At 62.8% G+C, this 26,322-nt stretch overlaps 7 protein-coding genes across 7 annotated transcripts; 3 read left to right on the top strand and 4 right to left on the bottom strand.

The window, feature by feature from the left end:
* CHLRE_12g542100v5 (uncharacterized protein) lies at nt 1–7,012 on the bottom strand. The gene is made up of 15 exons (XM_043068781.1): nt 6,804–7,012; nt 6,629–6,675; nt 6,340–6,436; nt 6,018–6,084; nt 5,583–5,641; nt 5,200–5,374; nt 4,527–4,791; nt 4,203–4,282; nt 3,854–3,920; nt 3,578–3,635; nt 3,290–3,407; nt 2,621–3,163; nt 1,991–2,439; nt 1,688–1,851; nt 1–1,459 (listed from the first exon to the last, which is right to left on the bottom strand). The coding sequence occupies exons 1-15, from the start codon at nt 6,976–6,978 to the stop codon at nt 1,385–1,387; spliced, it is 2,439 nt and encodes an 812-aa protein (XP_042919183.1). The 5' UTR covers nt 6,979–7,012; the 3' UTR covers nt 1–1,384.
* Nucleotides 7,013–7,060: 48 nt separating this feature from the next.
* CHLRE_12g542150v5 (uncharacterized protein) lies at nt 7,061–9,002 on the bottom strand. The gene is made up of 4 exons (XM_001694019.2): nt 8,719–9,002; nt 8,259–8,329; nt 7,865–7,956; nt 7,061–7,658 (listed from the first exon to the last, which is right to left on the bottom strand). The coding sequence occupies exons 1-4, from the start codon at nt 8,776–8,778 to the stop codon at nt 7,567–7,569; spliced, it is 315 nt and encodes a 104-aa protein (XP_001694071.2). The 5' UTR covers nt 8,779–9,002; the 3' UTR covers nt 7,061–7,566.
* A 130-nt stretch (nt 9,003–9,132) lies between these two features.
* Nucleotides 9,133–11,558, top strand: CHLRE_12g542200v5 (uncharacterized protein). Its single transcript, XM_043068782.1, has 6 exons — nt 9,133–9,440; nt 9,529–9,689; nt 9,825–9,914; nt 10,100–10,355; nt 10,537–10,735; nt 10,855–11,558. The coding sequence occupies exons 2-5, from the start codon at nt 9,540–9,542 to the stop codon at nt 10,614–10,616; spliced, it is 576 nt and encodes a 191-aa protein (XP_042919182.1). The 5' UTR covers nt 9,133–9,440; nt 9,529–9,539; the 3' UTR covers nt 10,617–10,735; nt 10,855–11,558.
* Nucleotides 11,559–11,650: 92 nt separating this feature from the next.
* Nucleotides 11,651–14,300, bottom strand: CHLRE_12g542250v5 (uncharacterized protein). The gene is made up of 4 exons (XM_001694020.2): nt 14,137–14,300; nt 13,866–14,010; nt 13,281–13,505; nt 11,651–13,146 (listed from the first exon to the last, which is right to left on the bottom strand). Exons 1-4 carry the CDS (start codon nt 14,158–14,160, stop codon nt 12,209–12,211), a joined length of 1,332 nt encoding a protein of 443 aa, XP_001694072.1. The 5' UTR covers nt 14,161–14,300; the 3' UTR covers nt 11,651–12,208.
* Nucleotides 14,301–16,299: 1,999 nt separating this feature from the next.
* Nucleotides 16,300–20,162, bottom strand: CHLRE_12g542300v5 (uncharacterized protein). Its single transcript, XM_043068783.1, has 5 exons — nt 19,393–20,162; nt 19,072–19,165; nt 18,601–18,819; nt 17,982–18,287; nt 16,300–17,715 (listed from the first exon to the last, which is right to left on the bottom strand). The coding sequence occupies exons 1-5, from the start codon at nt 19,827–19,829 to the stop codon at nt 17,482–17,484; spliced, it is 1,290 nt and encodes a 429-aa protein (XP_042919181.1). The 5' UTR covers nt 19,830–20,162; the 3' UTR covers nt 16,300–17,481.
* A 115-nt stretch (nt 20,163–20,277) lies between these two features.
* On the top strand, nt 20,278–22,634 carry CHLRE_12g542350v5 (uncharacterized protein). The gene is made up of 5 exons (XM_001693870.2): nt 20,278–20,434; nt 20,633–20,776; nt 21,015–21,092; nt 21,275–21,406; nt 21,683–22,634. The coding sequence occupies exons 1-5, from the start codon at nt 20,384–20,386 to the stop codon at nt 21,758–21,760; spliced, it is 483 nt and encodes a 160-aa protein (XP_001693922.1). The 5' UTR covers nt 20,278–20,383; the 3' UTR covers nt 21,761–22,634.
* A 48-nt stretch (nt 22,635–22,682) lies between these two features.
* On the top strand, nt 22,683–25,838 carry CHLRE_12g542400v5 (uncharacterized protein). Its single transcript, XM_043068784.1, has 7 exons — nt 22,683–23,066; nt 23,157–23,247; nt 23,496–23,615; nt 23,805–23,903; nt 24,135–24,215; nt 24,474–25,276; nt 25,528–25,838. The coding sequence occupies exons 1-7, from the start codon at nt 22,987–22,989 to the stop codon at nt 25,766–25,768; spliced, it is 1,515 nt and encodes a 504-aa protein (XP_042919180.1). The 5' UTR covers nt 22,683–22,986; the 3' UTR covers nt 25,769–25,838.
* The last annotated feature ends 484 nt before the right edge of the window (nt 25,839–26,322 follow it).

The following is a 26,322-nucleotide window of genomic DNA, read 5'->3' as shown; positions in this document are numbered from 1 at the left end:
TTCTCTTGGTTGTTGAGGTTTGACCAGTTTGAGGCGGCGGTTGCATTGCGTGCGCGCGTGTGTTGCATACCGTATGACACGGCCTGGCCTGTGTGCCTGCCTAAAGCCTGCATACTAGCTGCAAGTCCGGTGCCCATTGGACATGCACGCACGCTTGTGAGCACCGCGGCTAGGTTGACGGCCCAACTGCACGTCACGTCCGTCAGTTCCGTCCCACACACATGCACACGCACATTGAGGTTTGACAACATGTGTTCAGACGGGCATGCTACTTGTTGGCGAATGGTCGGTTCGGCACATACCACGTCGCCTGCTGTGCCAGCAAACAGTGCCCAATTCAGCCCTCAGCAGAGCCAGTCCTGGAGACACAACGCCACGGCCTAATTGAAATTGTAACTTTGACATCACTCATGCTGATACACGCGCATCCAGTGCCGCCTCTGTGGTGCTCAGTCACGGTGTGCGGTTGTTGGGTCACGGCCTCCCGGCCTCGGGTCCAGTAGCAGCGTGAGAGAGCAGCGTGTGGGCACAACAGTGGTTCGAAGTGCCCATGCATTGCCCTCAACCAGCACAGGTTTCAGTTGCCAGATCGTCAGTACCTACCCGAGCACAAGCCCACATTTTATACCACGCCACAGCGCTAGGTAGGCAGTATTCGCACGTCACCTCCCGTCACCTTGCTCCAGCCGCGGCCGGGTACGCCGCCGCTCCTGCCTGGCACCCTGCCAGCCTGACCAGCCAGCAGCCTACAACGACACACACGACCCGTAGGCGCAGGCGTGCTGCCCCATGTGTGCCTAACACCAGCAGCCACACCCTCGGCTTGAAGATATTTGTGTCTCCCTTGCAGCGCACGCTTGCAGCGGGAATCACCCATACATTCGGGACAAACATTTCACCCAGCCCGCTCGAGACAAGAAAAGGTGGCTCTCCCTTGCAGACTCGAGAAAATAAGATGGGCCGCAGACGTCAGTATGCATCCGATATTCGACACCTAAACGCTTCTGGCTTTCTGCCCATCACCATGCACTTGCCAAGTCGCACTTGACGTAGTAGTGCTTTCGAGGCTTTCGAGGGGTTATGAATACGTCATGCCAATCACCTTCGCAGCACAAGCAATGCGTATGCCGCGTACGTACCGCCGCCCGTTCTGACCTGTGCCTAGCCTGGTCCGACAGCTGACTGCATGCATGCCATCCTGCGTACAGCGCACTACTCCGGCAGACCTGTGGATCTGATCGGCATAGCATCCAAGCCCGCCCACCATGTTCTTACGATGCAACTAGCTACCGGCCGCTACCTGTCGCTTACACCACGAGGGCTCGCCTGAGCCAGCCAAGCCCGCGGCTGCTCCTGGTAGGTGCCGCACGCGGCACAGGTCGCCTTACGCACGGTCCACCCATTTGGCGTTCATGCACTTGGCCGCAAAGCCCATCAGGTCAGCTGCCTCCGCAATGACCTGTGGGCGGGAGGCGGCGGGTAAGGGCCACGAGTGCATGTGTGAAAACGCGTGTGACGCAGTGAGGACAAACAAGCCGACGCAAGCCCACAGTTCACGGCATGTGGATGGAGGCGTAAGAGGCGCGCGGTGGTACGGGCGGGCAGTGTGCTAGTGCCTGACCGGCGGCACGTCATATGCCAACACCTGCCCGACCCCGCCCCGCCACGCCACGCGTTCCTGGCTCACCTTTTGCGTGGGCTTGCCCGCCCCGTGCCCGGCCTTGACCTCGATCCGCGCCAGCAGCGGGTTGCGCTGCGGCGAGGCGGCTGGGTCGGCTGCGGCCAGGTTGTGCTGCAGCGTGGCCAGCAGCTTGAGCGTGTGCAGCGGAACCACGCGGTCGTCGTGGTCGCCTGGAGGAGAGGGCAGGCAGGAGCGTGGGAGGGAGTGGAGAGGTAACAGGGAGGCCGGCAAGGGCAACTTGCTTGGCAGGTGCGAAGAGCAACGGGTGACGTGGCGTGTTTGTCATCCTTGCAGCACACACGTACGCACCCGTAGCCAGCATGATGGCCGGGTACTGGCGGCTCCCTCCCTCGGGCGCCCGCACGTTGTGCAGCGGCGAGTAGGGGTAGATCCAGGAGAAGTCCGCGGCGCGGTCGGGGTTGCCGTAGTCCGTCATCCAGGCGTGGCCGATGGTGAACTTGTGGAACCGCAGCATGTCCATCACGCCCACCTGCCCAAGCACGCACGCGTACAGGTCGGGTCGCTGGTTGGCGCACGCCGCCACAAGCAGGCCGCCGTTAGAGCCGCCCTGGATGGTCAGCTTGGCGGGCGAGCAGTAGCGCTCGCGGATCAGGTACTCGGCACACGCCTGGAAGTCGTCGAACACGTTCTGCTTGTTGTGGGTGGAGCCGGCGTTGCGCCATTCGGTGCCGTACTCGCCGCCGCCGCGCAGGTTGGCCTGAGCAAACACACCGCCGTAGCCGCGCATGAATGCGAGCCTGCATGGTGGAGGGTTTTGGGGGTTGGGGGATGTGGAGGGAAAGCGGGATGGGGAATTCGACGAATGCGGAAGGCGAGGAGCGATCCGGGCCACCCAACGGCGGGGCCACTCACTACGGCACCTCAGGCACTGCCGGTATCTGACAAGCAGCACGCAGCATGCCACAAGCCCGCCCGCACCTGTTAGGGCTGAAGCCCGGCTCCAGCGGCACATTGAAACCGCCGTACCCGTACAGCAGCGTTGGCGCCGAGCCGTCCAGCTTGGTGTCCTTGTGGTGCGTGATGAACATGGGCACCTGCGTGCCGTCGGCCGAGGTCACGAACACCTGCTTGGTGACGTAGTCGTCCGCGCTGTGCGGCACCTTGAGCTCCGTGCGCCGGAACAGCTGCGGCTCCAGAGCGCTGCCGGGCGCGGTGTCGATGCGGTAGAGCGCGCCGGGCTCCGTGAAGCTGGTGAATGAGAAGAACAGCTCGCTGCCCTTGCGGTCGCCGCTCATGGCACCCACGCTGCCCACGCCCGGCAGCGGCAGCTCCTTGGTGAGGGCGCCCGAGCCCAGCTGCCGCAGCTGCAACGCCGCCACGACGTCACGCAGGTAGCGCACCACCAGCACATCGCCCTTGAGAGCCAGAGCGCCCCTCAGCACGTCCTTGGGGTGCTGTGCGATGTGGTCAGGCCAGCTGGAGGCGGGGCCGGCGGACGTCACGTGCGGAATCTTCACCAGCCTGCGTTGGAACAGCACGGAAAGCGATAGTCGTAATCTCAGTAGATGCACAAGCACTTGTCCACAACATCTATTGCTCCAGTCACATAGGCGTGTGCCCTGCATGCGCCCTCATCCGCCCACGCACCTGTATCTCGGCGCGTCCAGGTTTGTCATGATGTAGAAGGTGGTTCCCTCGTTGGCCACCACACTGAAGGAGGCGCTGAAGTCATCAACCAGCTTCACAACGGGGAGCTTCTTGGAGCCTAGGCGGGTGTGCGTGGTGGGGGGTTACATTCATGATTAGTTAAGGAAGTGGTAGACGGTAGACCATCTTGCGGAACATGCGGGGGGGGGGGCGAGGAGGGGGCAGGGCGGGGCGGGCTCAAGGATCATGGAGTTACAGACCTGCTGGTCGCCAAGGAACCAGACTCACCGTTCCGGTGGTCATACTTGGCCCAGTCCACCGCGCCGTCCGCCTTCTTGTCCAGGGCCTGTGCAAGCAACAAGTCGGTCGCCGGGTGAATTTCGCAAACTTGGCTCGTCGAACTGCGTCCTTTCCACCTCATCGCCGTCCCGCTTCACATGCCCACACGTCCAAACACACACACACACACACACACACACGCGTTTCGTTTTTAACCCACGTACACGCCCCCGTTTCTGGGTCTTGCTTTTCGTTTGGGATTCTTTCTAACTGCCCCTCCCCCACCTGCATGTCCACCAGGTAGAGGCGGTTAGCGGGCATGGTCCCCGCGTGCACACTGATGACCAGGAACCTGCGCCCATACGGCAACACACAGACGAAGAATCACTAGGAGGGGTCAAGGGGCTTGACAGCGCCTGCTGCGGCGTTAGATAGCTGGTATTAGGGCAGTAGGTCGCGCTACCCCGCACTGCCGCACGCATCACACACACACACACACACACACACACACACACACACACACACACACACACACACACACACACACATACATGCACAGGAGACGCGCGTGCACACATGCACGTATGCAGCCCTTGCGCTACCCCAGCTGTGCCCCGCCCGCACGCCCCCCCACCTGCCGTCTGGGGTCACACGCGCTGCCAGCATCCAGGTGGGGTGCTCGTCAGGCACCTGCATCACCAACACGTCCTCCGACTGCGGGTAGGTAGCGGGGGAGGGCGGACGGTGGGCGCAGCAGGTGAGGGGTGCGCAGGGCAGCGTGGCGACAAGCAACACATGCACCGAGGCCGAAAAAACACGACCCAGGTCAACTCCACTAGCCCCCTACCCACGCCACCTTCCTCCCTGTGCCCAGACGTCCCCCCCCCCCTGCACACCCGCCCACCTCCCCTCCCCTCCCCTCCCCTCCTCTTAGTTTCCCACTTGCCCCCTCCCCCACCTGCGGCGTCCCCAGCGCGTGGTAGCACAGCTGCTGGTGCGTGTTGATGTCTGTCTCCGTGCCCAGGTCGGCGGGGCGGGAGGCCGGGTCGGGGTAGCGGTTGTAGAAGAAGCCGCGCTGGTCGTGCGTCCAGGCCAGGCTGCTGAACTTGACGTACTCCAGCTTGTCGGCCAGCGGCGTGGGCGGGGCGCCGGAGGGGTCCACGCGCAGCACCTGGATGGTGCACCAGTCGCTGCCGCCCTTGCTCAGGCTGTAGGCGGCAAGGCTGCGGCGGGGGAGGGGAGTGGAGGTGGTGGGGAGGAGGGGAGGGGGGGTATACGGTTGCCAGCAGTGATCATGTGTCAACTTTAGTGCGTACAGGCGCCACTCCCACACTCCCACACTCCCACACCAGCAGGCCCCGTGCTGAACACTGAAGGACAGCCACCAATACCCAACCGCATTAACCCACCGCACTACCCCACACCACCTCCCGGCGGCCCCTAACACTCCAAACCACCCCGCACCACCTCACACACACCGCCCTCGCCCATCGCACTGCAATCCCGCGTCGGGCAACAATTGGGCCCCTTTTCGTTGCGCTCGGGCAGACACCGCCCCCCCCCCCGCACACACACACACACACACACACACACACACACACGCACACACACACACACACACACAATCCCACCTGCCATCCTCGCTGAAGCTCAGGCCGCTCAGCGCCACGGTGCCGTCGGCGCTGAGGCCGCTGGGGTCAAGGAACAGCCGGGGCTCGCCCGCGGCGGTGTCGGGCACCAGGCCGGCCTGGCTGTACAGGGCCGACTGCGGCTGCAGGCCGCTGTTGTAGTAGAAGTAGTAGCGGCCTGCGGGGGCCAAGCGACGAGGAGGCGGTGGTGGTGAGGAGGAGGTGGGAGGGAATGCGAGGACGCGGGTGCGGGGCCACGTGGGTGTCGTGGTCACATACATACGGGGTAGGGTGTTGGAGCGGCAGGTTTGCAAGGAGCGGGTGCTCCTTGCAGTGGTGCCAACCCCGGGACGAATGCCGGTGCCAGCCCACTACGCTGCACCCACCTCCGGCCTTAAAGGGGGCGCCATACTTGGGGTAGTCGAACACATCCGTGAAGAGCTGCCTGCGTGTGAAGAGGGGAGGGGAGCGGGTGTTCTAGGTGTGTGTATGGACGGCGGGGGCGACCCCACGTTGTGCGGAAGAAACAACAAAAGCAAGGTGACACGGTCATGTAAGCTGTTGCTCCACGTGACGAGCACCATGCATCTCCGTCCGGCGCTGCTGCTAATGCAGAGCCCCAGGACTGGCATGGGGCGGCGTCGTGAATGCCTTCGCACGCTGTGCCCAGTGAGCCCCTAACGCACCCGTCCCACCACCCACCCCGCCACCCCCGCCTGGACTGCTTCCGTACAGCCGCCCTCTTCGGGATTGGAATGAAATCCCCCACCCGCACACACACACACACACACACACACACACACACACACCCGCTCCCCCACCTGAACTGCTCCCGCGTGTCACACTGCTCCAGCACACTGGCCGTCAGGGCGTTCTGCGCGTCCACGACTGCAGGCGGAGGGAGCGCCTCAGAACTGCGCAGCAGACATGCAATCTACATCCACCGGTACCATGTCATACGACAGTACACATCAGACACGGCTGCTTGCGGCTGAGTCGCCGCCCACCAACCCGCCAGCCAAGCCCAGGCGGCCACACCGACCGCCGCGCCCCGCTCCGCGGCAAGTCACGCCTCTACATCCCCACTATCTGCCCCCCTGCCTGCCCGCCGGCCACCCCTCCCGCACACACACACGCACTCACACTCGCGTGTGTCCTCCGAGTCCGGGTCCTCCAGCCAGCGGTAGGGGTCCGCCACCCGCACGCCGTGAAGCGTCTCGACCACCTCGCCGCGACGGACCTGAGGAGGCACACAAACACAAACACACACACACAGAGGGCGGCGCATGGGAGACCCTGGCATGGCCCCCGTGCGTGTTTGGCCGGTCCGGCCCTGTGCCCATACCACATCACACATCCTCTTCACCCACCCAGTTCAATCAACCCCGTCCGATGGCCTCTTCCGCCCCCAACCCCAGCCCAGTCCTCTTGCCTGGGGGTACTGGCTGGGCTCCACCGACAGACCCGTCTGAGGAGCGCCTGTGTAGGATGGCGATACAATGGTGCTTGAATTGGGGAGGAGAAAGCACCGGAGGCGGGCGTCGGTGCGAGCGTGCGCGGAGAGCGACCACAGACCACTCGCGCAACGCTTATGGTCCGTAACGCACCGGCCGTGGGCACAGGACGAAGGACGGGCTTGGCCACCTCCTGAGCTTGAGGCGCTGCTGTTGCAGTGCTTGACTGCTGCGCTCTCGCTATCAGCGACGCGTTGGACGCATGCAGGCGAGCCCACGCATTGCTAGTGCTTTTCCTTGCTGAAGGTGCTACCCCGCGAGTTTGCATTTGCAATGCTGTGTAGCGATACGTAAGTGGCTTGCGATGTGCTGCACGGAGTCAACACACTGGCAATAATTTCGCAGTTGCAAGTCGCTGGGTGAGGCACAAGCCAGTATATTATAGTGATTACCTCCGAGTGCGCGACGTCCACATTGATGTTGGAATGCGGCTTACATGCACCTTTGGCAACGAGCACGCATCGGTGCACTCCCAACCGCATGTCAATCCAACACGCCGTACAACCGCTATCTCGATGATGTGCTCCATGTTTCTGAGTTTATTGCCATAAATCAGATTGCAACACATTTAGCCCAAACGGCATCACCAACAGCCAGCCCTCCAGGCCAGCTCCTCCCGTGCCCCTCCATCCGTGTCTCTCACAGCCGGGGCAGCCGGGGCCCCGAAAGTGCATGGCCCAGACCCATCCGCTGCATCCCACGCATGCGCCCAGACCCATCCATTTCAGCCACTTTCACGCCAGACGCCACTACTGCCTACTCATGGAGCACAGCGCCTGGCCGCTCATACGATACCCAGGACGAACGGGCGTGGTGGTCGCGGTTATGAGCGACCGCGGCAGACGTGCGATGCAGCTCACGAGTTCTTGCTCTTGCGGGACGCTGTCGCCTTCTTGCCGCCGCTGAAGGGCAGTCGCAGTAGGAAGTACGCAACCAAGCCGATTGGGCCTGCGTAGGGATGGTTTGGGTGGGTGGGTGGGGGTGGGGGTGCACGCAAGGGCATGGCCTCCTCAGCCACGTGGCGCGGTCCGGCATCCCCGGACACCACCCAGTCCCACCCCACGCGCTGACCCGGCCGCACACATCCAGCATACACATACACATGTACATACACATACACATACGCAAGCACAGCTCGCTCCAGCTGCACTCACCAACCATCATGCACAGGAACAGGCAGGGGATGAGCAGCAGCTGCGGCACACCCCGGTCCATGGCGTCGGTGGCGATCCAGCGGCCCACCCACCTATGGACCGGGGCAGGGGCAGCGCAGGGGCAGCGCAGGGGCAGGCACGTGGGCGAGGGCGCCAGATACGGTACACAGGGCGGAGGACAGACCTTGCAGCTGTTGGTGCGTTGCATTGCTGAAGATCCGATAAGGGACAGGGCCCTTCGAAGCATGTGGTGGGAACTGGGAAGCCCACGAGCCATGGCGAGTTTCCAGCGCTTCAGCCCCGAGTAGCAAGCAACCGCCAGCCTCAGCAGCCCTAGCTACGCACATCCCAGCAAGGCGCCAACCAGGCGCTCCGCCAACGCCGCCCCACTCACAGGTCGAATGCGGCATAGTGCGTCCAGCAGGGCAGTGCGGCGGACTTCTTGGCTAGCAGCTTGGACACGCCCTGAGTGGAGTGGAGTGTGTGTATATTCGCGCGTATGGGGGTTTAGATGCCTGGTCCCAACGATTACGTCCCATTTGTCAAGGTGCATTGTCAAGGAATGCAGTGCATGACGAGCGGCACGCGGCGGCGGGTGTGCGCAAGACTGTCAGTGCATCGCGCTTGCGCTTCCAAAGAAAGGTCATGCAGCACCCAATGGACCCCTCAGGACTGCTCACGCGCAGCACGCCTGGGTGACAGGATCGCGTGCGCGAGGATGGTGCGCACTTGGCGTGCTCTGGGGCCATGAAGACTGCAGCGTGGCGGATGCGTGGCAGCTGCGCCAGCTTCCCGCCGTACGACTTGCCCCGCCCGATGCCCCCCAACCCATACTTATCTCGTGTCCCACCTACCTCAAGCGTGAACATCTCGCTGAAGTCCGGAGCACCGTCCTCAGAAGGCGCGATCATCATGGAGACAAGGCATGCCGAGTACAGGAGCGAGGTGTAGAGCGCCGCGGCTGTGACGACTGTATAAGTATGCTTCCAACGCGGGAGCAGTGCAAGTAAAATCCATGCTGGCAGCACCACATTCAGGGTGTCGAAAAGCTGACTATCAGTGAACTCGAGACCGTGAATCGGCATGGCTGCGAACTAGGTTGAGCAAAGTGCCTGGAAAATATGTTCAGTGAACTGGTATTGGAAATATCTGGGTTTGTGGCGGCATGACCATGCGGGACGGTTGATCGATGCTAGCTTCCACGCCTGTGTGCGCCTCCATGATACTGTAAATGCAAGTACTTTCCTCTTCGCAAGAGCAATAATTTGTATACCCAGGACATCGCCCTGAAGCATGGACTTGGTTCAAGTGAAAATGTTTGCACTCACAGGGTCTGAAACTGCCTATCACCTGCGCTATTGTAACTCAACAAGAACGCCGCCCCGTGTCCCTAGATGGAGCTGGCTACGGCCTCGGCTGCGCGCTGTGGGATGCAGCGGTTGCAGGAGCGGATGAAGGAGAGTGGAGCACCGCTGTGGCGCGCTTTCGGGCCGCCCTCGCAGTTGCAGAAGGCCCAGTGGCCATCTCTGTAGCACAAGCATCTGACATACAGTTTACGGCGGCAAGGAGCATGCAGGTACGGGCGGTGCACTGTGCTGCCCCGGGCATGAACCACCAGGAGGACCACGTTCTGCGCCGTGCTTCACGCGCCCTGTCCCACGCAGCCGCACACGACATGCTGGCGCAGTGCCTCATGTCCATGGATATGGAGCCGGCGGCACGTGATTCGGCCCCGGCAGGGGCGGCAGATGGGGGCGGCGGCGAAGAGGCGCTGTGGCAGGCGGCGCTTAACCACGCGTCCAAGTCGACGTCGACACGACCCGACGTGAGGGCGAGGCCACGCCTTAAGATGGGCTAACCAAGTGGTTGGAACCATGATACAGCTTGTCATTGCTTGGCTATGCGCGACCTCTAATCTTCAAAAGCTGATACCCGGCTACCCGCATCACCTGCAACGCAGTGGCCGCCTGCGCTGCTAACCTACGGCCGCTGCCTGCGCAATGTGGGGCTGTCGGACGAGGCTCTGAGAGCGCTCAACAACGCGGCAGAGGTGGGACCCGGCTCCTGGATGGGTGATCGTGGGGATCATTGGGCGCCGTGTACCGTATGGCGCTGGGGCGATGTTGTACGGAAGTCATGAGTGGCTTGGGTATTGTATCGTGCTTGTCCTTATCTGCCATACGGAACGGTATGTGGTGACGTGCTGCCCTGTTGGTGCCCTCCCGCCTATCGCAGTGGGTGCAGCCGGATGGACTGGGGCGTCCGCAGGGCGGTCGCTGCACGCACGCGCCACGTCCGCAGTGGCCGCCTGGCAGCCCCAATGGCCACGTGCACGCCTGTCCGGCCGACGCTTCGTCACGGCCTCCTGTAGATTGGGATGTAGAGGTTGAGGCTGAGGTGCGCGAAGAGCTGCAGGAGGTGCGGCAGCTGTGGGCGCAGCGGCTGGCGCGGCAGGTTGGCCTGCCAGGCCTGAGGCTGATGCAGGACGAAGGTGCGCGGCAGGTTGGCAATGTGTGTGTGTGTGTGTGCACAGCCTGCATTGCTGATGCGTTGATACCGGTAACGTTGCGACAAAGGGAACGCGCGTGGCCTTCGGGCAAGGGCGTGCAGAGGTGGTGGGTGTGTCTGATAGCCTGACATGGCTCTCGACTTCCTGCTCCCCTGACCCTTAGGTACTCTTGGTGGGGGCCAGGCCGCCAGGGCAGCGAGTTTGGGAGTACCGTGTGCTCCTGGCGGCATACCTGGTGGATAGTGGCCGCCGCCGCCCTGCCTGCGGCATGGGTTTGGACAGCAGCCGCGACGATGGTGACCCACCAGCGGTGCAGGTAGCAGCCCCGGCGTGTGCAGCAAACTGTGTGGTGGCGCGGCCCGGTAAGCAGCGACTGGTTGGCTCGCAAGATTAATGGGCTAACTTGGGCTTACTTGTATCACTTCGCCTCTCATCAAGCCACCGCCTGAGCAGAGAGCCTCGTCTGTTTGCCACCCTGTAGGTGATCAAGTGCTGCCGTCGGCGTGGGGGTAGGCTGCCAGGCATCACAGCTGTAATGGCGCGCAGCGCACGTTCTGTGCTGATCGCTCTGCCGGCAGTGCTGCCGGCCGCCACCGCCTGCGCCGCCGCAAACGTGCAGCTGGACTGGGAGCATGCGGGTGGCTGGGCGCACCGTGCTGCCGCGGAGTGGCTGAGGTGCGGTGGCGTCGAATAGGGCCGTAGATTGCAGTGATTGCAAGAGGGACCTGCTGACGCAGTTCACGAGCCAGTGACGTGGAAAAGGCCGTAGTTGGGCGGAGGGGTGCGGTAAGCAGGAGCAGGCGGTGGGCACTGCCGGACGTGGTGGCGACAGCTGCGCAGATGCATAGAAGTGGTGCTGTGCAGATCCGCAATGCGCATGGGTGCTCGGGATGGACGTGGACGGGTGTGATCGGCTGCGTTGTTACGTTACTGCAAGACTGCAGACTGGCGCTTGGCACTGCCAATGCTACGGATGGGGTTACCGCACTATGTTGGTGCGTTGGCAGATTAAGATGCTCTGAAATGCGAATTACATATGGGCTGGTGCAAGGTGCAATGCTGCGACCTGACGAGTGATGGCATGAAGGTGTCAGCTGCATCCTGGATACCGGTACCGTCTCCTAACGTGTCGAGTGCGGTATCCAACACTGATGTTGTGCAATATCCGTGTAAGGGCTGTCCGCACCGCCACCCTCCCCCAGACCCTTTGCGACTGTTTCCTTATGGGATTGGTTCAGCGTTAACCCCCAGACCCTTTGGTAGAGCTGGATTGCATTGCATGAATGGTATTACAGAGATTGCCTCAGGCATCCTGCAAGGGGCACCTGGCCCGGCAATCGCCGCGCCCAGCCAACGCTTCCAGCATGTCCTTCGTCAGCCTCAGCAGCCACTTGCTACTACCGTCAAACCCCGGAGCAGCGCGTGCACCTACGAGTGCCTTAAGTTCAGGTATTCCCTCCTCCGCAGTCACTCGTTAGTCGCCTGCCCATGGAGCGCCGAAGGAGAGCGCCAGCGGTAAAAATGCTATGATAGGTACACAATGATGTGCCCTCATGTCATAGTTTGTGTTCGTACAGCAGTCATAAACGAGCTTATTAACGTCAAGACTATGTGCCTGAAGTAATCCACAAAAACGAACACAGCTCCTGCTTGCGCCATTGCTATCACACGCCACGCTTCACTTCTTCGTTTGCCTGTGGGACCAAACCACCACACCCGCACGAAGCCCCTAGACCGCTCGCCTAAATAGCCGTGATGCACATCACGAGTAAGGTATGCACATCACCTAATCATGCGCACACATGCACGCATTGGTGGATAGGTAGGCAAGGCATTTAGGCCTCCTCCTCCTCACCCTCGAACTCGCCCTCCTCCTCGGCGGAGGCGTCCTGGTACTGCTGGTACTCGGACACCAGGTCGTTCATGTTGGACTCAGCCTCAGTGAACTCCATCTCGTCCATGCCCTCACCGGTGTACCAGTGCAGGAAAGCCTTGCGGCGGAACATGGCAGTGAACTGCTCAGACACGCGCTTGAACATCTCCTGGATGGCGGTCGAGTTGCCGATGAAGGTGGCGGACATCTTCAGGCCCTTGGGCGGGATATCGCACACGGAAGACTTGACGTTGTTGGGGATCCACTCGACGAAGTACGACGAGTTCTTGTTCTGCACGTTCAGCATCTGCTCGTCCACCTCCTTGGTCGACATGCGGCCGCGGAACAGGGCCGAGGCAGTCAGGTAGCGGCCGTGGCGGGGGTCGGCGGCGCACATCATGTTCTTGGCGTCCCACATCTGCTGGGTCAGCTCGGGGACGGTCAGGGCGCGGTACTGCTGGCTGCCGCGGCTGGTCAGGGGGGTGAAGCCGACCATGAAGAAGTGCAGGCGGGGGAAGGGGATCAGGTTCACCGCCAGCTTGCGCAGGTCAGCGTTCAGCTGGCCGGGGAAGCGCAGGCAGCAGGTGATGCCCGACATGACGGCGCTGATCAGGTGGTTCAGGTCGCCGAAGGTGGGGGTGGTCAGCTTCAGGGTGCGGAAGCAGATGTCGTACAGGGCCTCGTTGTCCAGGACCATGCACTCATCGGCGTTCTCGACCAGCTGGTGCACCGACAGGGTGGCGTTGTAGGGCTCCACCACGGTGTCGGACACCTTGGGCGAGGGCACGACCGAGAAGGTCAGCATCATGCGGTCGGGGTACTCCTCACGGATCTTGGAGATCAGCAGGGTGCCCATGCCGGAGCCAGTGCCACCACCCAGAGAGTGGCAAACCTGGAAGCCTGAGGGAAGGGAACAACAAGAGGAGAGAAGTCAGCAACCGTTAAGACGACGAGGAGCACAGACCCAGCAGCCCGTCATGCCAAGCCCTGCGGTCCACACCCCGACACCCGGCGGCCCGTGCAAAACTGCTCACCCTGCAGGCAGTCGCAGCTCTCAGCCTCCTTGCGGACGACGTCCAGCACGGAGTCAATCAGCTCAGCGCCCTCGGTGTAGTGGCCCTTGGCCCAGTTGTTGCCGGCACCGGTCTGGCCGAACACGAAGTTGTCCGGGCGGAAAATCTGGCCGTAGGGGCCCGAGCGCACGGAATCCATGGTGCCGGGCTCCAGGTCCATCAGGATGGCGCGGGGCACGTAGCGGCCTGAAGCGCAAGACAGAATTGTTGTCAGCGCATGTGGTGTCGGAACAGAGAGAAGGTGCTGACTAGCACGCGACGGGCATCCACACGAGCGCTGGACCACGTACTAGCACAGTTCGGGTGTCGCAACGCGGTTGACTCTGACTACTGACTGTGAAGTTCACATGTGCGCGGCCCCACAGGCGCTAGCGCTAAGCAGCCACGACGAAGCTGACTGTTTTGGACAAGAAGCCAAGCTAGCCGCACAACCGGCCTTGTGGACAACGTGGCGAGCCCACGCAGCTGACCAGCGGTCAACTCAAGGAATGTTGCCGAGCAAAAGACCCCGCGTGACACGCCAGCGACCATACTGAGTTGACTCACCGCCGGTGGCCTCGTTGAAGTACACGTTGATGCGCTCCAGCTGCAGGTCGGAGTCGCCATGGTAGGTGCCGGTGGGGTCGATGCCGTGCTCGTCGGAGACGACCTCCCAGAACTTAGCACCAATCTGGTTGCCGCACTGGCCACCCTGAGGATGCAATTGGGGAGCGAGAAGGCGAAATTGAGGTGAGCGCGAGACGATTGGAACTCCGAAGATCTTGCGAGCGCGGCCTTTTCCCCCGACCAGCCTAAGCCAGGACCGAAGCTTGCGCACCTGGATGTGGACGATCTCACGCATGTTTGCTGTGGGGCTGCGCCGAAGCGAGGAGCCGAAGAGGCGGGGGGACTGGGACGCGGGAGCGACGAAGTCTCGCCTGCTTTAGTCAAAGGCCTTCACGTATGAAGGTCCTGGCAGCCCTTTGTTTAAAGTATGAAGTATGTGCTTGAGGGTTGAGAATATGAACTTCTATGCGGGGGGGCTGGAATTTGAACCCGAAATGCCGACTGTACGACTGCCTTCGAGCATTGCAGCATTCGAAGTGCATGGACAGACCCCATTGCGCGCGCCCCACGCCCCCCTACCCGGCGGTGGAACTGTCAGCACCAATTAAGCTTGGCAGCGTTTCAGATGGCGACCTGTTGCGCCATGCAAGGCTGGCCAACGAAACGCCTGGTCGGATTTGCTGTGCACTCGCCACGAACGGCACACGCTAGCATGAATTGTAGCACTGAATAGATAGATGCACACCTGTAATTGCTCGTATGCAAAAAGAGTCACTAGAACACAAAGCTGCTGACAAAGCTGTGGTGAGCCAGAATGCTCGGGACCTGTGCCGTCGCTTAGACGCGTTGGTCTACTACAGACACGCTCATTTGATGTTTGGGTGCGAGAAAACGGCGGATCTGGCGGCCTGCCGCAGCTCGTATTGCGGGGCACTTGCGGGCGAACGGTGCTAGGGAATTCAAGGAGTGCCGGGACGCCCGTCAGCCCAACAAATCGGTCTTACCATCAGGGTTAAGGGCGCGGGTGGAAGCAAGGCGCCGGGGGCATGAGGAAGCAGGGCGCGGGGCAGGGATGACGGGGGGGGGGCGGACGAAGCACGACGCCGGTGGGCGCCGCTTACACGCACTTGCCCTTCTTGACAGGGTCGTATATGGTAGCGTTTTAGCACGATGAAAGGGCGGAGTTAGCGTGTGATCGTGTGCGGGGTGCACGCGCGTGAGGCGCTGGAGAGCGGTGCTGGGGTGAACATTGTGCTGGGGAAGCCCTGGGGCTCCGGGAGGGGGCTATGCGCCCCCTTTGACATTGCCCGGGGGCAGGAGGAAGCGGCGCGCCGGTGGGAGGGCAGCACGACGCAGGGCGCCGCGGGGCAGGACGAAGGAAGCAAGGCGCCGAGAGCTGCCGGCGGGGGTAAAGGAGGAAGTACTGCGCCGGGGAGCAGGAGGAAGCACAGCGCGAAGCGGGGCACGGGGGGGGGGGGGGGCAAGGAAGCAAGAAACGGGCTTTCTGTGGAGGACACGGGAGTGAAATACCGTACGGTGTTAAGGAGCGGTAGAACCGCATGGATGCCACATGGAGGGAGTGCATGGATACTCGATGCTCCCCTTCCATACCAGGGGACTACACGAACCTGCACCTTGCCATGTCCCGTAGCTCCCCTTCCAAACCATGGAGACGCAGGCTGCAACGTGCACGTAGCGATCGACGGTGGACATATAGGGTTGGTTGGATATCGATGTCCGGAACGAAGGTTGACGTACGGTAATGTGCCATCTGTCTAGTTCAGTCCCAGTGCAGTGCCGGGGCAGGGAAAAGGTTGGCCGGGGCAACGGAGGAAAGGGCATGGAACGGACAATCAACTTAAAGCATACAGATTGTGCGAAGCGGATAGTTTGGGGGAGCCGCCACTGTCAGGCAGACAGGCACCATCGATGCGGGGAACTGGGCGGGGGGGGGCTTCGACGTGGGGCTACGACCAGCTAAACCAGCACAACATTGCGTTGGACTGCACTGCAAGTTTGACCAGTAACTGAGGGTGCAGTGAGGATAATCCCCAGCCCAACAGATAGGTCCCAGCATCATTTGGAAGCCTGCCGGAGTGCTATGGGATGTTTGGGGGTGGGAGATGAGTGCTATGGGAAAGGAACCTGGTACGTGCAGCTGAACGCCAGTCGTCGCTCTGCATGGCAGTGCTCAGGCTCGGTGGTCAGCTGCTGCCACATTGCCATGCGGAGCAGCGGGTGCACAGGGCTAAGGGGTTGTGAGGGGCTGACGAGATGCAAAGTGCTGAGGGCTGCTGTCTGCTGATGGGCTGTGAGGGCCTCAGGGACTGTGGAATGCTATACGAGCGTGCCTAAGCGACGGCACGACGTCCGAGCTCCCGCCCACGAGGGAGCATGCTGGCTCACCACAGCTTTGTCTTCTGGTGACATTTTTAGCTGAATGAGGTTACATGTGGGACGACAGCCGTGCACTAAGCCAGGGCCCTTAAAACGTACGAAACACGCACGCTCACACGAGCCCCACGCTCCTCGCCTCCGGAGAGGGGAGAAACCCCAGGCCCGGCTCACCGCAAACGCTAGCGCTGCTCACCTCAGCCATGCATCGGCGTCATCAGACTACCTCTTGCAAGTCCCCCAGCTGATCAGCTAGGGCGAGGCCGGTGGCGACTGGCGAGTGCGCTGCTGGCCCTACAAGGTAACTAACGCCTCCAGCATCATTTGACGCTAGGAATGGGTGCTTGTTCAGGACAAGGGCCCAGCGGCGCGGAGGCCGACGCAAACTCACAAACGCAACTAGCCACGACCAGAAGTCCGCAATCACTGCCACACCGATTCTTCGCACAACAGCAACCTCCGCAGTCTTTTCCGAGCACGCGTGAAGGCGCTGTCGGCCGTATTCTAGTGCCGCCACATTGGCAAGCGCACGATATGCCACACCAGCCGTATTCAGGATGCTCCACCCATACCACACCTGCTACGTACCCCGTTGCCACATGCAATCATTCGTGCAATGAGATGTGCGTGTCACTTTCCTGCCTTACTGTCAGCTGGTGCATCTCACATTCCTGTCCTCCTACACCACCTAGCGCCATCTGCTTGCAGCAGGATGCATAATGGGAGAATGGATAGATGCCGTGCACCAACTGACCAGCTCCAAGCCTACGCATCACATTCCAATCAGGGGTGGTCACCCCTGCTTCCTAACGTATCTCTCCACACGCACGCACACGATGGGTGCGTGCCAAACGGCCACGGTAATGTGCCTGCCCATCCAATTAATCATGGCTAGACCCAAGTTTGAGTGCCCCTTAAAGCACACACCACATACACGCGAGTACGTGTAGGACACCTGTCATGGAGTCATGGCGCCTTTGGCCCCCAGTGCTTCCTCGCACGCAATGCAAACTGCAGTTTTCTTCTCCTGTTCTGCTCACACATTGCTGCAGCCTCAGATCCCTAACCTATCCCCCCCCAAACTTCTTCCATCGTCGCCTCCACAACACGGGCATGAGCTTGTCCTGACCTAAATTACAATCCAAAACCGCCTCCGTCCCCAGCCCTCCCAGCACGCACTTGCGTCCTCACAACATCGCAACGGTGCCCTCACTACGTTCCCTCACACCACGGGCTTGGGCTGCTGCGTCACGGGCGAGCGGTTCTGGTCCACCTCGATGATGAGCGTGCGCCCAGTCCGCGCGGTGGTGGGCCCCACCCCGTACAGCCCCGGCAGGTAGGCGCTGTAGGCGGGGATGAAGCGTGACACGAAGTCGGCAATCTGTTCGGCGCTCATGCCCGCCTTGCCGCCCGCCTTCATGCGCTCCTCCGCCTGCAGCCGCCACTTGAACACCCACTGCAGGGGTGCGGAGGAGGCGTGGAGGCAGGAGGGAGGAGGTGAGGGCAAGGGTGGGAGGACGTGACGGCAGGCACAAGTACGGCCAGGAATGGAAGCCAAGGACACTTGACAATTTGCGCTGTGCCCTGCGTCCCCCAGCGATGCCCTGTGTCCGTATGCCTTTCGCCCAGCCCCCTCTCGCCGTCCCCACGAGCTCCCCAACAACTCGCACCCACCCGCACCTCCCTCCACCCCAGCCTCCCCCCCCCCACACGACGCCGCACCTGCGGGTCGCCGATGCGGATGACCAGCCAGCTGTCCACCAGCTCGTCCCACGCCGCCCGGTAGCCGCGCAGCTGCTCGTTCACCACCGGCAGCGCGGGGTCGATGCCCGCCAGCGAGCTGCTGTCGGGCACGGGCGCGAAGCCGCTCATCCAGCCCTCGAAGAACACCACATCTAGGGGGCCCGACACCACAGGCCAGGAAGACGGCTCCGCGCGGTCGCCGCGGCCGCCGAAGGCCGACTTGTTGTAGCGCGGCACGGCGGCCGTGGCGCCGGGCGAGGTCAGGTTGCGCAACGTCTTGATGGTCTGAGGGGAGATGAGGAGGTGGGGCAAGGCACCAGGGGGAGGCATCAGGAGCTGGTAAACGCCGCGGCCCGTTCGGTTGGGCCCACACGGCCCGAACCTGTTGAACTCGCGCCTCTTGTTCCTGGCCAGCAATCGACCCAAGCCCTCTACACACACAAACACACACACACGACCCCGCATCCCCTTCTGGGCTTCGGTTCACTTGGGAACTCATCTCGACTGCCCCAGCCCCTGTACACAGACTACCACCCCTGCAACCCCCGCACCCCCCGCGCCCCCCGCACCCCCCGCGCCCCCTGCACCCCCCCCGCACCTCTGTGCCCAGCGCCAGGTCGTGTGTGCCGGCGTTGCCGCGCAGCTGCAGCAGGCGGTTGCCGGGGTTGGCGGCGGCCAGCGCGTTCTGGTCGGCGTGGGTGAGGTAGAAGTCGTCGATGGACACGGAGGCGGCGGGGCGGCCCAGCCAGTTGAACAGCAGCTCCAGCTGCTCCACGATGGTGGTCTTGCCGCAGCCCTGAGGCGCGGAGATGCCCAGCTGCAGGGAGGAAAGAGAAAGGAGTGGGGCGGGGCGGGGAGAGGGTCGGCGGCTCGGTGTGTGTGGTTGAGCATGCGGGTGGCCAAGTGTGCAAACAGCAGCCATGTGTGGGCGTCCCCGCGCTACCTGTGCTCCCCGGCCAGGCGAATAGAGGCTGACCCTGCAGCGATCCGTGCCCCACGCTCCTTGCTCCACCCTGACACTGCTTGCCTGCCCCCTGCCGCCCGCTGCCGCCCCCTGCCCTGCACCCACCACCAGCGCCGTCTTTTGTCCGGCCGCGCGGTGCGCCTCCAGCTGCGCCGCCGCCCACCAGTACACGGGCAGGTAGTAGTGGTAGATGCGCAGCCTGGGGTGGGGGCCGGCAGGCCGGCAGGAGGCAGATACATTTCAAGGGGGGACACACGCCAGCGCTTTGCACGCTGCTCAGCCGCTTCAGCGCACATGCCTGTCGTCGCCTCAGGCGCCAGGCCAAACTCACAAGCCGTCCCCAATCTCCCTAAGCCCTGAACACATGGTTGCGCGTGCGGTTGCTCTGACCCCACAAGCGCAACCAGCGCTGCCCACCGTACTCACTTCTGCACCGCATCCATGGCGTCATGCTCAAAGCCCAACTGCAGCGCCAGCTGCCGCCCCAGCCGCTCCCACTCGCCCGCCGCGCCGCGCACGCTGTTGGCGCTAATGCCGCAGCTGCCCAGCAGCGGTCCCTCCAGAATGTATGACACCAGCGGGTCGCCGGTCAGCGGCGCGCGCAGCGTAGCGGACGGCGAGGAGGGCGATGGCGCGGCCGCGGCTGCGCAGGTGAGCGAGAGGAGCGAGGACGGCCGGGGCAGGCCGACGGGCGGGGCGGGGCAGGTGCCAGCCGCACCGCCAGGAGCGAAGCCGGCCAGCGGCGCGGCCTGGGGTACAGGGCTGTTGCGGCCGCCGCGCGCGGGCGAGCGCTGCGCGCTGACGCGGGAATGCGCGCCCCGCATGGCGCTGCCTCCTGCGCCCGGTGCGTTGATGTGTGTCATGGCGAGGCTAAGCGCTAGGAAGGACAGAAGCGAGCGCAAAAGTCGCCTCAAGTTCAGGCGGGGGTGCGCGGCCGTGGCGAGGGCTCGCTTGCAATCGTCTTTGCTTGCAGATGTTGCAACTGCTTTGCCCTACACGCTACTTGACCCGGTGGCCTATGACCGGTTTATGTGAGTATTACTAATAAACCGTGGCAGTCCTCAGCCTGCTCAAAAAGACCAATCGCCAATGAACCTCTACAACCCGAATTGCCAGTTCGCCCTAACGCGTCTCTCTGGACTTTTCCGGATAGCGCATATGTTATTTTTGCAGCCACAACTAATTGCTGCATTGATAAAACTAGGGCCTCGAGAAAGTTGCATGGGCCCATGCTTGACTGTCCTAGTCAGGGCCCATCCCCACGTCTCGAAGGAGCCCCCGGCACAGAACGCTATCAACAAGAAGCACGCCACCGATACCCTCTCCGCTAAAGAAGCAACACCGAAACTTTGTTGCCCGTTTCTCCGACACAGAAGCAGTTGCTCCCTCGCTTTTTTCTTTTCCCGCTTCGGCTGCAATGGAAGGTCTCCCTAAGCGCCACGTCCTGATTAGTGTTGATGATTCGCCGGTGAGCGGGCGCGCGGGCGGTCGTTGCGTTGTGTGGGGGGTCTCGGAAGTCGCAACGACAGACTAGCTGCTCGGCCTCAATTGCGGGTGCGAGCCGGCGACGGCTTCTGTTTGTGTGGAGTTATAGATTCGCGCCAGCGGGCGGCTCCTTTGGCTTCACTTGGCTCACTCGGGGTTGCCGCAATTCCGACTTGTACAGGCGAGTATGAAAGCGCTGGACTGGGCGCTGGCCAACATCTACCGCCCGGGCGATGAGTTCCACCTCTTCCATGTCATTCCGCCGGGCCAGTACGTGGTGCTGAGCACGGACCTGGGCATCGAGGAGGTGGTGGAGGATGACGAGGTGAGCTCATCTCTCTGTCACGGCTTTTGGCGGCTGAGGTAGGATACGGAAGACACGCTAACCCTCATGGACACGATACCTGCACCCGGCCCAGTTGCACAACAATGCCTGGGGATAGGGCGGGGAACACTGGGGCGTGAAGCAACGGTCGACAGCCGGAGCGGCACGCCGTGCAGGCGGTCTGCGTGTGCCACTGGTCCCTGACCACTTCCGCCACCCTCCCTGCCCCCTGCTGCAGGCCACCCGCAAGCGCGTAGAAGATCACGCCCGCAATATCCTGGTGGAGAAATTCGTGCCCAAGCTGAAGGCCATGGACGTGAGTTGGTTGCCCGCCAAACCGCCCGCCAGCCATCACCTGCCCCTGCGTGCACGCCGTGTGCCGAGTCTGATAGACACCTGCCATTCCGCGCACTGCGTAGCCCTGTGAGCGCATGTAACGAAAGCTAAAAGCTAATTAATCACATTCGATAATTCTCGGGTCGTGCGGCATGCACACAGGTGCCGTATCAGGTGGAGCTGGTGCGCTTCGCCACCGACAATGAGTCCATTGGCGCCGTCATCTGCAAGCGCGCCGACCAGCTGCAGGCGTCGTGCGTGGTCATGGCCAAGCACAACAAGGGAGCCATCAAGGTGCGGCAGCCGCGATCCCGGCGCCACGCTGTGGTACCGTGTCTCTCTATGTGTGTAGCAGCGCGCGCGGCGGTATCTATGTGTCTGTGATTACTTTATGGGGAAGGGAGGGACGGCAAAGCAGGGCACAAGCAAGTTACGGTACATACTGCTCGACACGTTGGCACAAGCGGCATGATGCAGACAGTGCTGCACTGCCCGCACCGTCATCACCAACTCTTTCTCATGGCCGCCTCACCGCCAACTCGCCACGCGCGTGCTCCTCCCGGACCGCAGGAGTTCTTCGTTGGCTCGGTGTGCAACTACTGCACCCACCACTGTAAGTCGCCCGTGCTGGTCATGCACTGCGACTAAGGCGGCTCGCAAGGGGCCATGCCGCAGAACAGCATGGACTGCGCATGCCCGCCAGATCCCGGAGGAGGGGAGCTGGGGCCGGCCGGGTGTTGCAACCTGGCGCCTGGCGCTCGCCTGGCGCCCAAGGTGGTGTGCGGGCCCAGCAAGCGGCGCTGGTGGCATGGATGACAACAGCGCATGTGTTTCATAATATGGAACGGCGCTTGGTAGACCTCGATGAAAAGTACATCGGGAAAGTTGTGTTGTTGTTTGCTAATCCAGGACATTGTGAAGCAGCATGCGTTGGGGTTGACCACAAGCAGGGAGACCTAGTGCTGCAGTCTTGCAGGTTGGGACTGTGCGGAGCCAGGAATTAAGAACTGCCAGTGCACAAGCATGGAGTGGGCAGCGGGGCACGTCAGATCCCTTTGTCTCTATCCCTCTTTTTTACGTTGGGCAAGCGCCGGCCTTTCCTATTGATCATTGGCGTGTAGCGTCGGCGCGAAGCGGAGGCGTTGCAAGACGCGCTGTTGGCGTCATTTTGACGCGCAGGCGTTGCTAGGGCCATCCCCAAGACTTTTGAAGGGTCGGCGTTCATCGATTCGCGGATTCTGCGCACACATGGGGGTACTCTACTGTGCTTGGTAGCTTGCGGCGTGGGGATTTGCGGGAGTAACGTACCCGTATGTAAAGCAGTGGGTCGGAGGCACGCTGCGCACCGACTGGGGCACGGGTGCAGGCAGGGTGCCGCGCTGCTTGCGAAGAGGGAGAGGACGGCTTGGGAAGAGAGGACTGCTGGCGCCCACGTGCCTAGACGATTCAAGTATTCAATGGATTCATGCCATCAACGCATTCCGCGCCAGCTGGCACGTTTTATCTGTAACCACGCCCGTCATATTTAAGAAGACTGTGAAGGGATTTACTCAGTTATGGGGATTGGGGACACATCGATGCATTGTCATCTGCTTGGATCTAAGGGGCTAGGGAGCGAGGGCATGGGCGGGTCGCAGGCTGTGCATGCCTGCCGAACACCAGGCAACGCCAGTCACTTCAAGCTTACTTGATTGACACATTTAGCGACATACTTTGCTACACACATCTGAGTCCAGAAAGAGCGGGAACGACAGCCGAAAAGCCCTTGCCCCACAACAGCTCGCGCCTTGCTTCTCATGCTTGCTTCTTGCGCGATGTAACATCTGACGCAGGATATTCTTATCAATAGATCATAATTGGGCCACCTAGCAGAGATGAACGGCCCAAAGAACGCGTTTGCGCTGCTGATGCGGGGAGCAAAGTCGCAGGAGGGCCTTACGGCCAGCACTCAACGGTGCGTACCTTGATGAACTTGGGAGTATTACTACCGTATTGCGGAGCATAAACCTCAAGGCTCTATCATGATACGCCCGACACACAACAGGCCGCCTGCGAACCGGCCCTCCGCTGCGGCCGCGCCTTCGCGCCCGCCTGCTCGGGCGCAAGGAGGTCAGCTCCATCTGGACCTTGGGCAGGTGGGGCCCCGGCGCGCTGACCAGCAGCGTATAGGCGGGGCATCAACCACCAGCGTGTGACCTTCTGCTGGGCCCACCGGCACCCGCGGAACCGCCTCCCGCTCATGGGGGTTCGAGCCGATCGGCCAGCACAGGACCCTACAGCCACCCCGCCAGATACAGATACACGCACGCACGCCACGACCACTACCACCACAGACATACGCACACACACTTCTGTCCCCGGTCAACGAACCACTTGTCCGCAGCGCGACTTCGCTGTGGCCACGTGCCCCACCTGCGGCATGATGTACGGCAAGGGGCTGGCGGAGGAGGAGCGGCTGCACGACAGCTTCCACAACGCCCATGGTGCCGTGTTCAGATTCCCGGTGCGTGCGGCGCCTGGGCGCGTTGGCACACGGGCGGGTAGGGAGGGACGGTGCTAAGTTGCGCTGTGCCATGTGATAGGCCATGGCTGCGCCGCCGCCAACCCTATGAAAGCCCGCATGTGCCGACCTGTGCAGTAGTGTGACCCGGCTTTGTGCACGCGCAACGCCGCGTTTGTCTACCCGGCGCAGGGCTGGGCGGCGGAGCGCGTGTTGCTGCGGGGCGGGGGCGACAGCCGCAGCCGGCTGCTGTGCGTGCTGCCGACCGACCCGCCCGCGCACTGGCGCAAGGTGGGTGCAGGGCGCCCGGCACGGCGAGGGCGCGGCCGCTCCCACACCTGCGGGTGTGCAGCCGCCGTCTTACCACGCGTCCGCACGTGTCCTGTGACACCACGCATGTTGCCTCTGCAGCACTGCGGCTGGTGCTCTCAGTGCTGATGTCTGTTTCCTAGGCCCGAGCTTGTTGTCCGGAGCGTCAGATCCTCGGCGCACACACACGCGGTGGCGGCCCTGCCGGCACAGGTGGTGGAGATGTGTGGGCGACTGGACAAGGTGCTGGGGGTGCCGGAGGGACACCTGCTGGCGCCGCAGCCGCCCTGCAAGGTGCGTGTGTCGATGGGCTGGGCTGTGCGATGTGGGGGAAACACACGTGTACGGGGGCTCCCGGGAAGGGCCACTGGCATACTCAATGTCGTGGATGTGGGTGCCAGGCGCACGGGTGCGTCAGGACACGCTCGCCGGAGTCGGGCGCGGACATGCTCTGCATGTGTTGGCAGTTCCTGCGTGGGCACCTGCATGACGATCTGGATGCCGCTCGCGCCCGCACTCCCGCGCTGACGGGTTTCGTCATGGCCACTGCAGGTGTTTGTGTGGGTGTCGCAGGAGGCGCCGCCGTCCGGCAGCGGCGGGGCCGGCAGCAGGAGTGGCGGGGGCTGCGGCGGCGGCAAGGGCAGGTGCGGCCGGGTGGTGGGTGTGCTGGTGGCGCAGCTGCAGAGCCGCGCACAGCGCCGCCTGCTGGTGGCGGGCCCTGCTGCACAGCCCCAAGGGCAGCGGTCGCGGTCGCACCCGAAACAGCAGCACCCGCAACAGCAACACCCGCAACAGCAGCCACACGTCTCGGACGGGCGCAGCGGCAGTGCTACCAGGCCCCAGGCGTCCCAGTCCCAGTCGCGGTCACAGCATCCGACGCATCCGACGCCGGCGGTGCAGCAGCTGCCCCAGCCGCAGGCCAAAGGGCCGGACGCAGCCACGGCTGCGCCCTCAGCCGCGCAGCAACTGGAGCTGGAGCAGGAGCAGCAAGAGGCGGACAGTGAGGCGAGGTCGGGGGTTGCGGGCGGACAGCAGGCAGCCGAAGAAGGGCCGCACGCCGCGCGCGCCGCCAAGCGGGCGCGTGTTGGCGAAGCCAAAGCGGGGCCCACTGCTACTAGTGCTGGCTCTGGAAGCGCGGGCGGCGGACAGCAGGGTGTTGTGGGGTCAGCACAGGGCCACGCGCCACGGGCCGACACTTCTGCCGTGGCCGTACCGGAGGCGCGTGCTGGCTCGGCAGCATCGGCACCAGCATCGGCGGCTGTGGTGGCTCGCGCTGTGCTGGGTGTGCGGGGTGTGTGGGTGGAGCCAGGCTCCCGACGGCGCGGCATCGCGCGGCGCATGCTGGATGCAGCCAGGTGAGAGTGCGCTGACACTCATGTCGTGGCCTGATGTGTTGTTTGAGCCCAACCTGGATGTCGTGTCATGCGTAGTCTGAGCCCTACTGGCAGTGGTGGGTGTTGCACGCACCACATGCAGCCGCTCAAGTAAGAACCCATGCACGTTGCATTGCGCAGTGCCTACCCCGCAAAACCGCTTGTTCATGTGCAACCACGCTCGGCGCATGAGTCCTGGGGCTGGGCTGAGGACTGTGTTTGGAATGGCGCAGGGCCTGCGTGGTGCCTGGCTTCCTGGCGGCGCGGACCCAGGTGGCGTTCAGTGCCGGTGCCGCAGCGGCGGCGGCGGGCGAGCCAGACGGCGGCGCGGCCTTTGTGGCTCTGGCTGCATCGTACGGCAGGGCTGCTGGCGGCGCCGGCACGGACACGGGGACTGCCACTGCTGATGCTGTCAAGGTTCTGAGTACGGGCCACGCCGGGGAGGCGTGGGCGCTGCTGTATGACGACGCTTGAGGGTGCGACTTATTGACTCCTTACTGCCGTGTAGCGTTACAAACCGCCACGGCCCCAAACGACAATCCCAATCTCTCAAACCGACAATAGCCTCCACTCATGCCTCAAGCGGCCTAGCAACTCATTCGTGGCCCTCAGCGGCCTCCTACCTCCGGCCTCGCAGCTCCCGATAACCCCACCAAGTCCGCCGTGCCCGCCCCAGCCCGCCCGTGTTGAGGTTGCACTAGTGGCCGAAAGTGCTGCCAGTACTGGGTGTGTCGCATGTATGAAGTGCCTGATAGCAGCAGAGTCCAGACAACCACGCACGCCGCAGCGCCCACGGGTGCCACCACATTAATCCGCGGCGGCACCAGGGGGGGCGGGTGGGTTGTCACCGTCCCGGCAGAGGGACGATCCGAAATACAGTACAGAAGCACAACGGCAGATAAGGCGCCGTGTGCTCCTGACGCGTACAAGACCCAGCTCGGTTCGGCCCCATGCACAGGCACGTACCCGAGCGTCCTGCGCCGTGCGTGACTCTAACGCAACACGGCAGTTACGTCGCAATAACTAGA

This window comes from Chlamydomonas reinhardtii, chromosome 12 (genome assembly GCF_000002595.2).
Source record: "Chlamydomonas reinhardtii strain CC-503 cw92 mt+ chromosome 12, whole genome shotgun sequence".
Classification (NCBI taxonomy): Eukaryota; Viridiplantae; Chlorophyta; class Chlorophyceae; order Chlamydomonadales; family Chlamydomonadaceae; genus Chlamydomonas; species Chlamydomonas reinhardtii.
This window is presented reverse-complemented; position numbering and strand designations above follow the sequence as displayed.

Excerpts from the sequence above, each read along its gene's own strand:
- CHLRE_12g542150v5 (XM_001694019.2), bottom strand. The coding sequence starts at position 8,778 with ATGATGATCGCGCCTTCTGAGGACGGTGCTCCGGACTTCAGCGAGATG. Across the intron at positions 7,957-8,258 it reads CACTATGCCGCATTCGACCT|GTGGGTGGGCCGCTGGATCG; the intron begins GTGAGTGGGGCG and ends CCCGGTCCATAG. Across the intron at positions 7,659-7,864 it reads GTTCCTGTGCATGATGGTTG|GCCCAATCGGCTTGGTTGCG; the intron begins GTGAGTGCAGCT and ends ATCCCTACGCAG.
- CHLRE_12g542100v5 (XM_043068781.1), bottom strand. The coding sequence starts at position 6,978 with ATGCAAACTCGCGGGGTAGCACCTTCAGCAAGGAAAAGCACTAGCAAT. Across the intron at positions 3,636-3,853 it reads TCTACCTGGTGGACATGCAG|GCCCTGGACAAGAAGGCGGA; the intron begins GTGGGGGAGGGG and ends TTGCTTGCACAG. Across the intron at positions 2,440-2,620 it reads CCGGGCTTCAGCCCTAACAG|GCTCGCATTCATGCGCGGCT; the intron begins GTGCGGGCGGGC and ends TCCACCATGCAG.
- CHLRE_12g542300v5 (XM_043068783.1), bottom strand. The coding sequence starts at position 19,829 with ATGACACACATCAACGCACCGGGCGCAGGAGGCAGCGCCATGCGGGGC. Across the intron at positions 19,166-19,392 it reads GCCATGGATGCGGTGCAGAA|GCTGCGCATCTACCACTACT; the intron begins GTGAGTACGGTG and ends CCCCCACCCCAG. Across the intron at positions 17,716-17,981 it reads TCCGCATCGGCGACCCGCAG|TGGGTGTTCAAGTGGCGGCT; the intron begins GTGCGGCGTCGT and ends GCACCCCTGCAG.
- CHLRE_12g542400v5 (XM_043068784.1), top strand. The coding sequence starts at position 22,987 with ATGAACGGCCCAAAGAACGCGTTTGCGCTGCTGATGCGGGGAGCAAAG. Across the intron at positions 23,616-23,804 it reads GTGCCGTGTTCAGATTCCCG|GGCTGGGCGGCGGAGCGCGT; the intron begins GTGCGTGCGGCG and ends TACCCGGCGCAG. Across the intron at positions 24,216-24,473 it reads CGCCGCAGCCGCCCTGCAAG|GTGTTTGTGTGGGTGTCGCA; the intron begins GTGCGTGTGTCG and ends TGGCCACTGCAG.
- CHLRE_12g542250v5 (XM_001694020.2), bottom strand. The coding sequence starts at position 14,160 with ATGCGTGAGATCGTCCACATCCAG. Across the intron at positions 14,011-14,136 it reads GTGAGATCGTCCACATCCAG|GGTGGCCAGTGCGGCAACCA; the intron begins GTGCGCAAGCTT and ends TTGCATCCTCAG. Across the intron at positions 13,506-13,865 it reads CTTCAACGAGGCCACCGGCG|GCCGCTACGTGCCCCGCGCC; the intron begins GTGAGTCAACTC and ends CTTGCGCTTCAG.
- CHLRE_12g542350v5 (XM_001693870.2), top strand. The coding sequence starts at position 20,384 with ATGGAAGGTCTCCCTAAGCGCCACGTCCTGATTAGTGTTGATGATTCG. Across the intron at positions 21,093-21,274 it reads CCAAGCTGAAGGCCATGGAC|GTGCCGTATCAGGTGGAGCT; the intron begins GTGAGTTGGTTG and ends GCATGCACACAG. Across the intron at positions 21,407-21,682 it reads ACAACAAGGGAGCCATCAAG|GAGTTCTTCGTTGGCTCGGT; the intron begins GTGCGGCAGCCG and ends CCCGGACCGCAG.
- CHLRE_12g542200v5 (XM_043068782.1), top strand. The coding sequence starts at position 9,540 with ATGCTGGCGCAGTGCCTCATGTCCATGGATATGGAGCCGGCGGCACGT. Across the intron at positions 9,915-10,099 it reads CGCTCAACAACGCGGCAGAG|TGGGTGCAGCCGGATGGACT; the intron begins GTGGGACCCGGC and ends CGCCTATCGCAG. Across the intron at positions 10,356-10,536 it reads GAGGCTGATGCAGGACGAAG|GTACTCTTGGTGGGGGCCAG; the intron begins GTGCGCGGCAGG and ends CCTGACCCTTAG.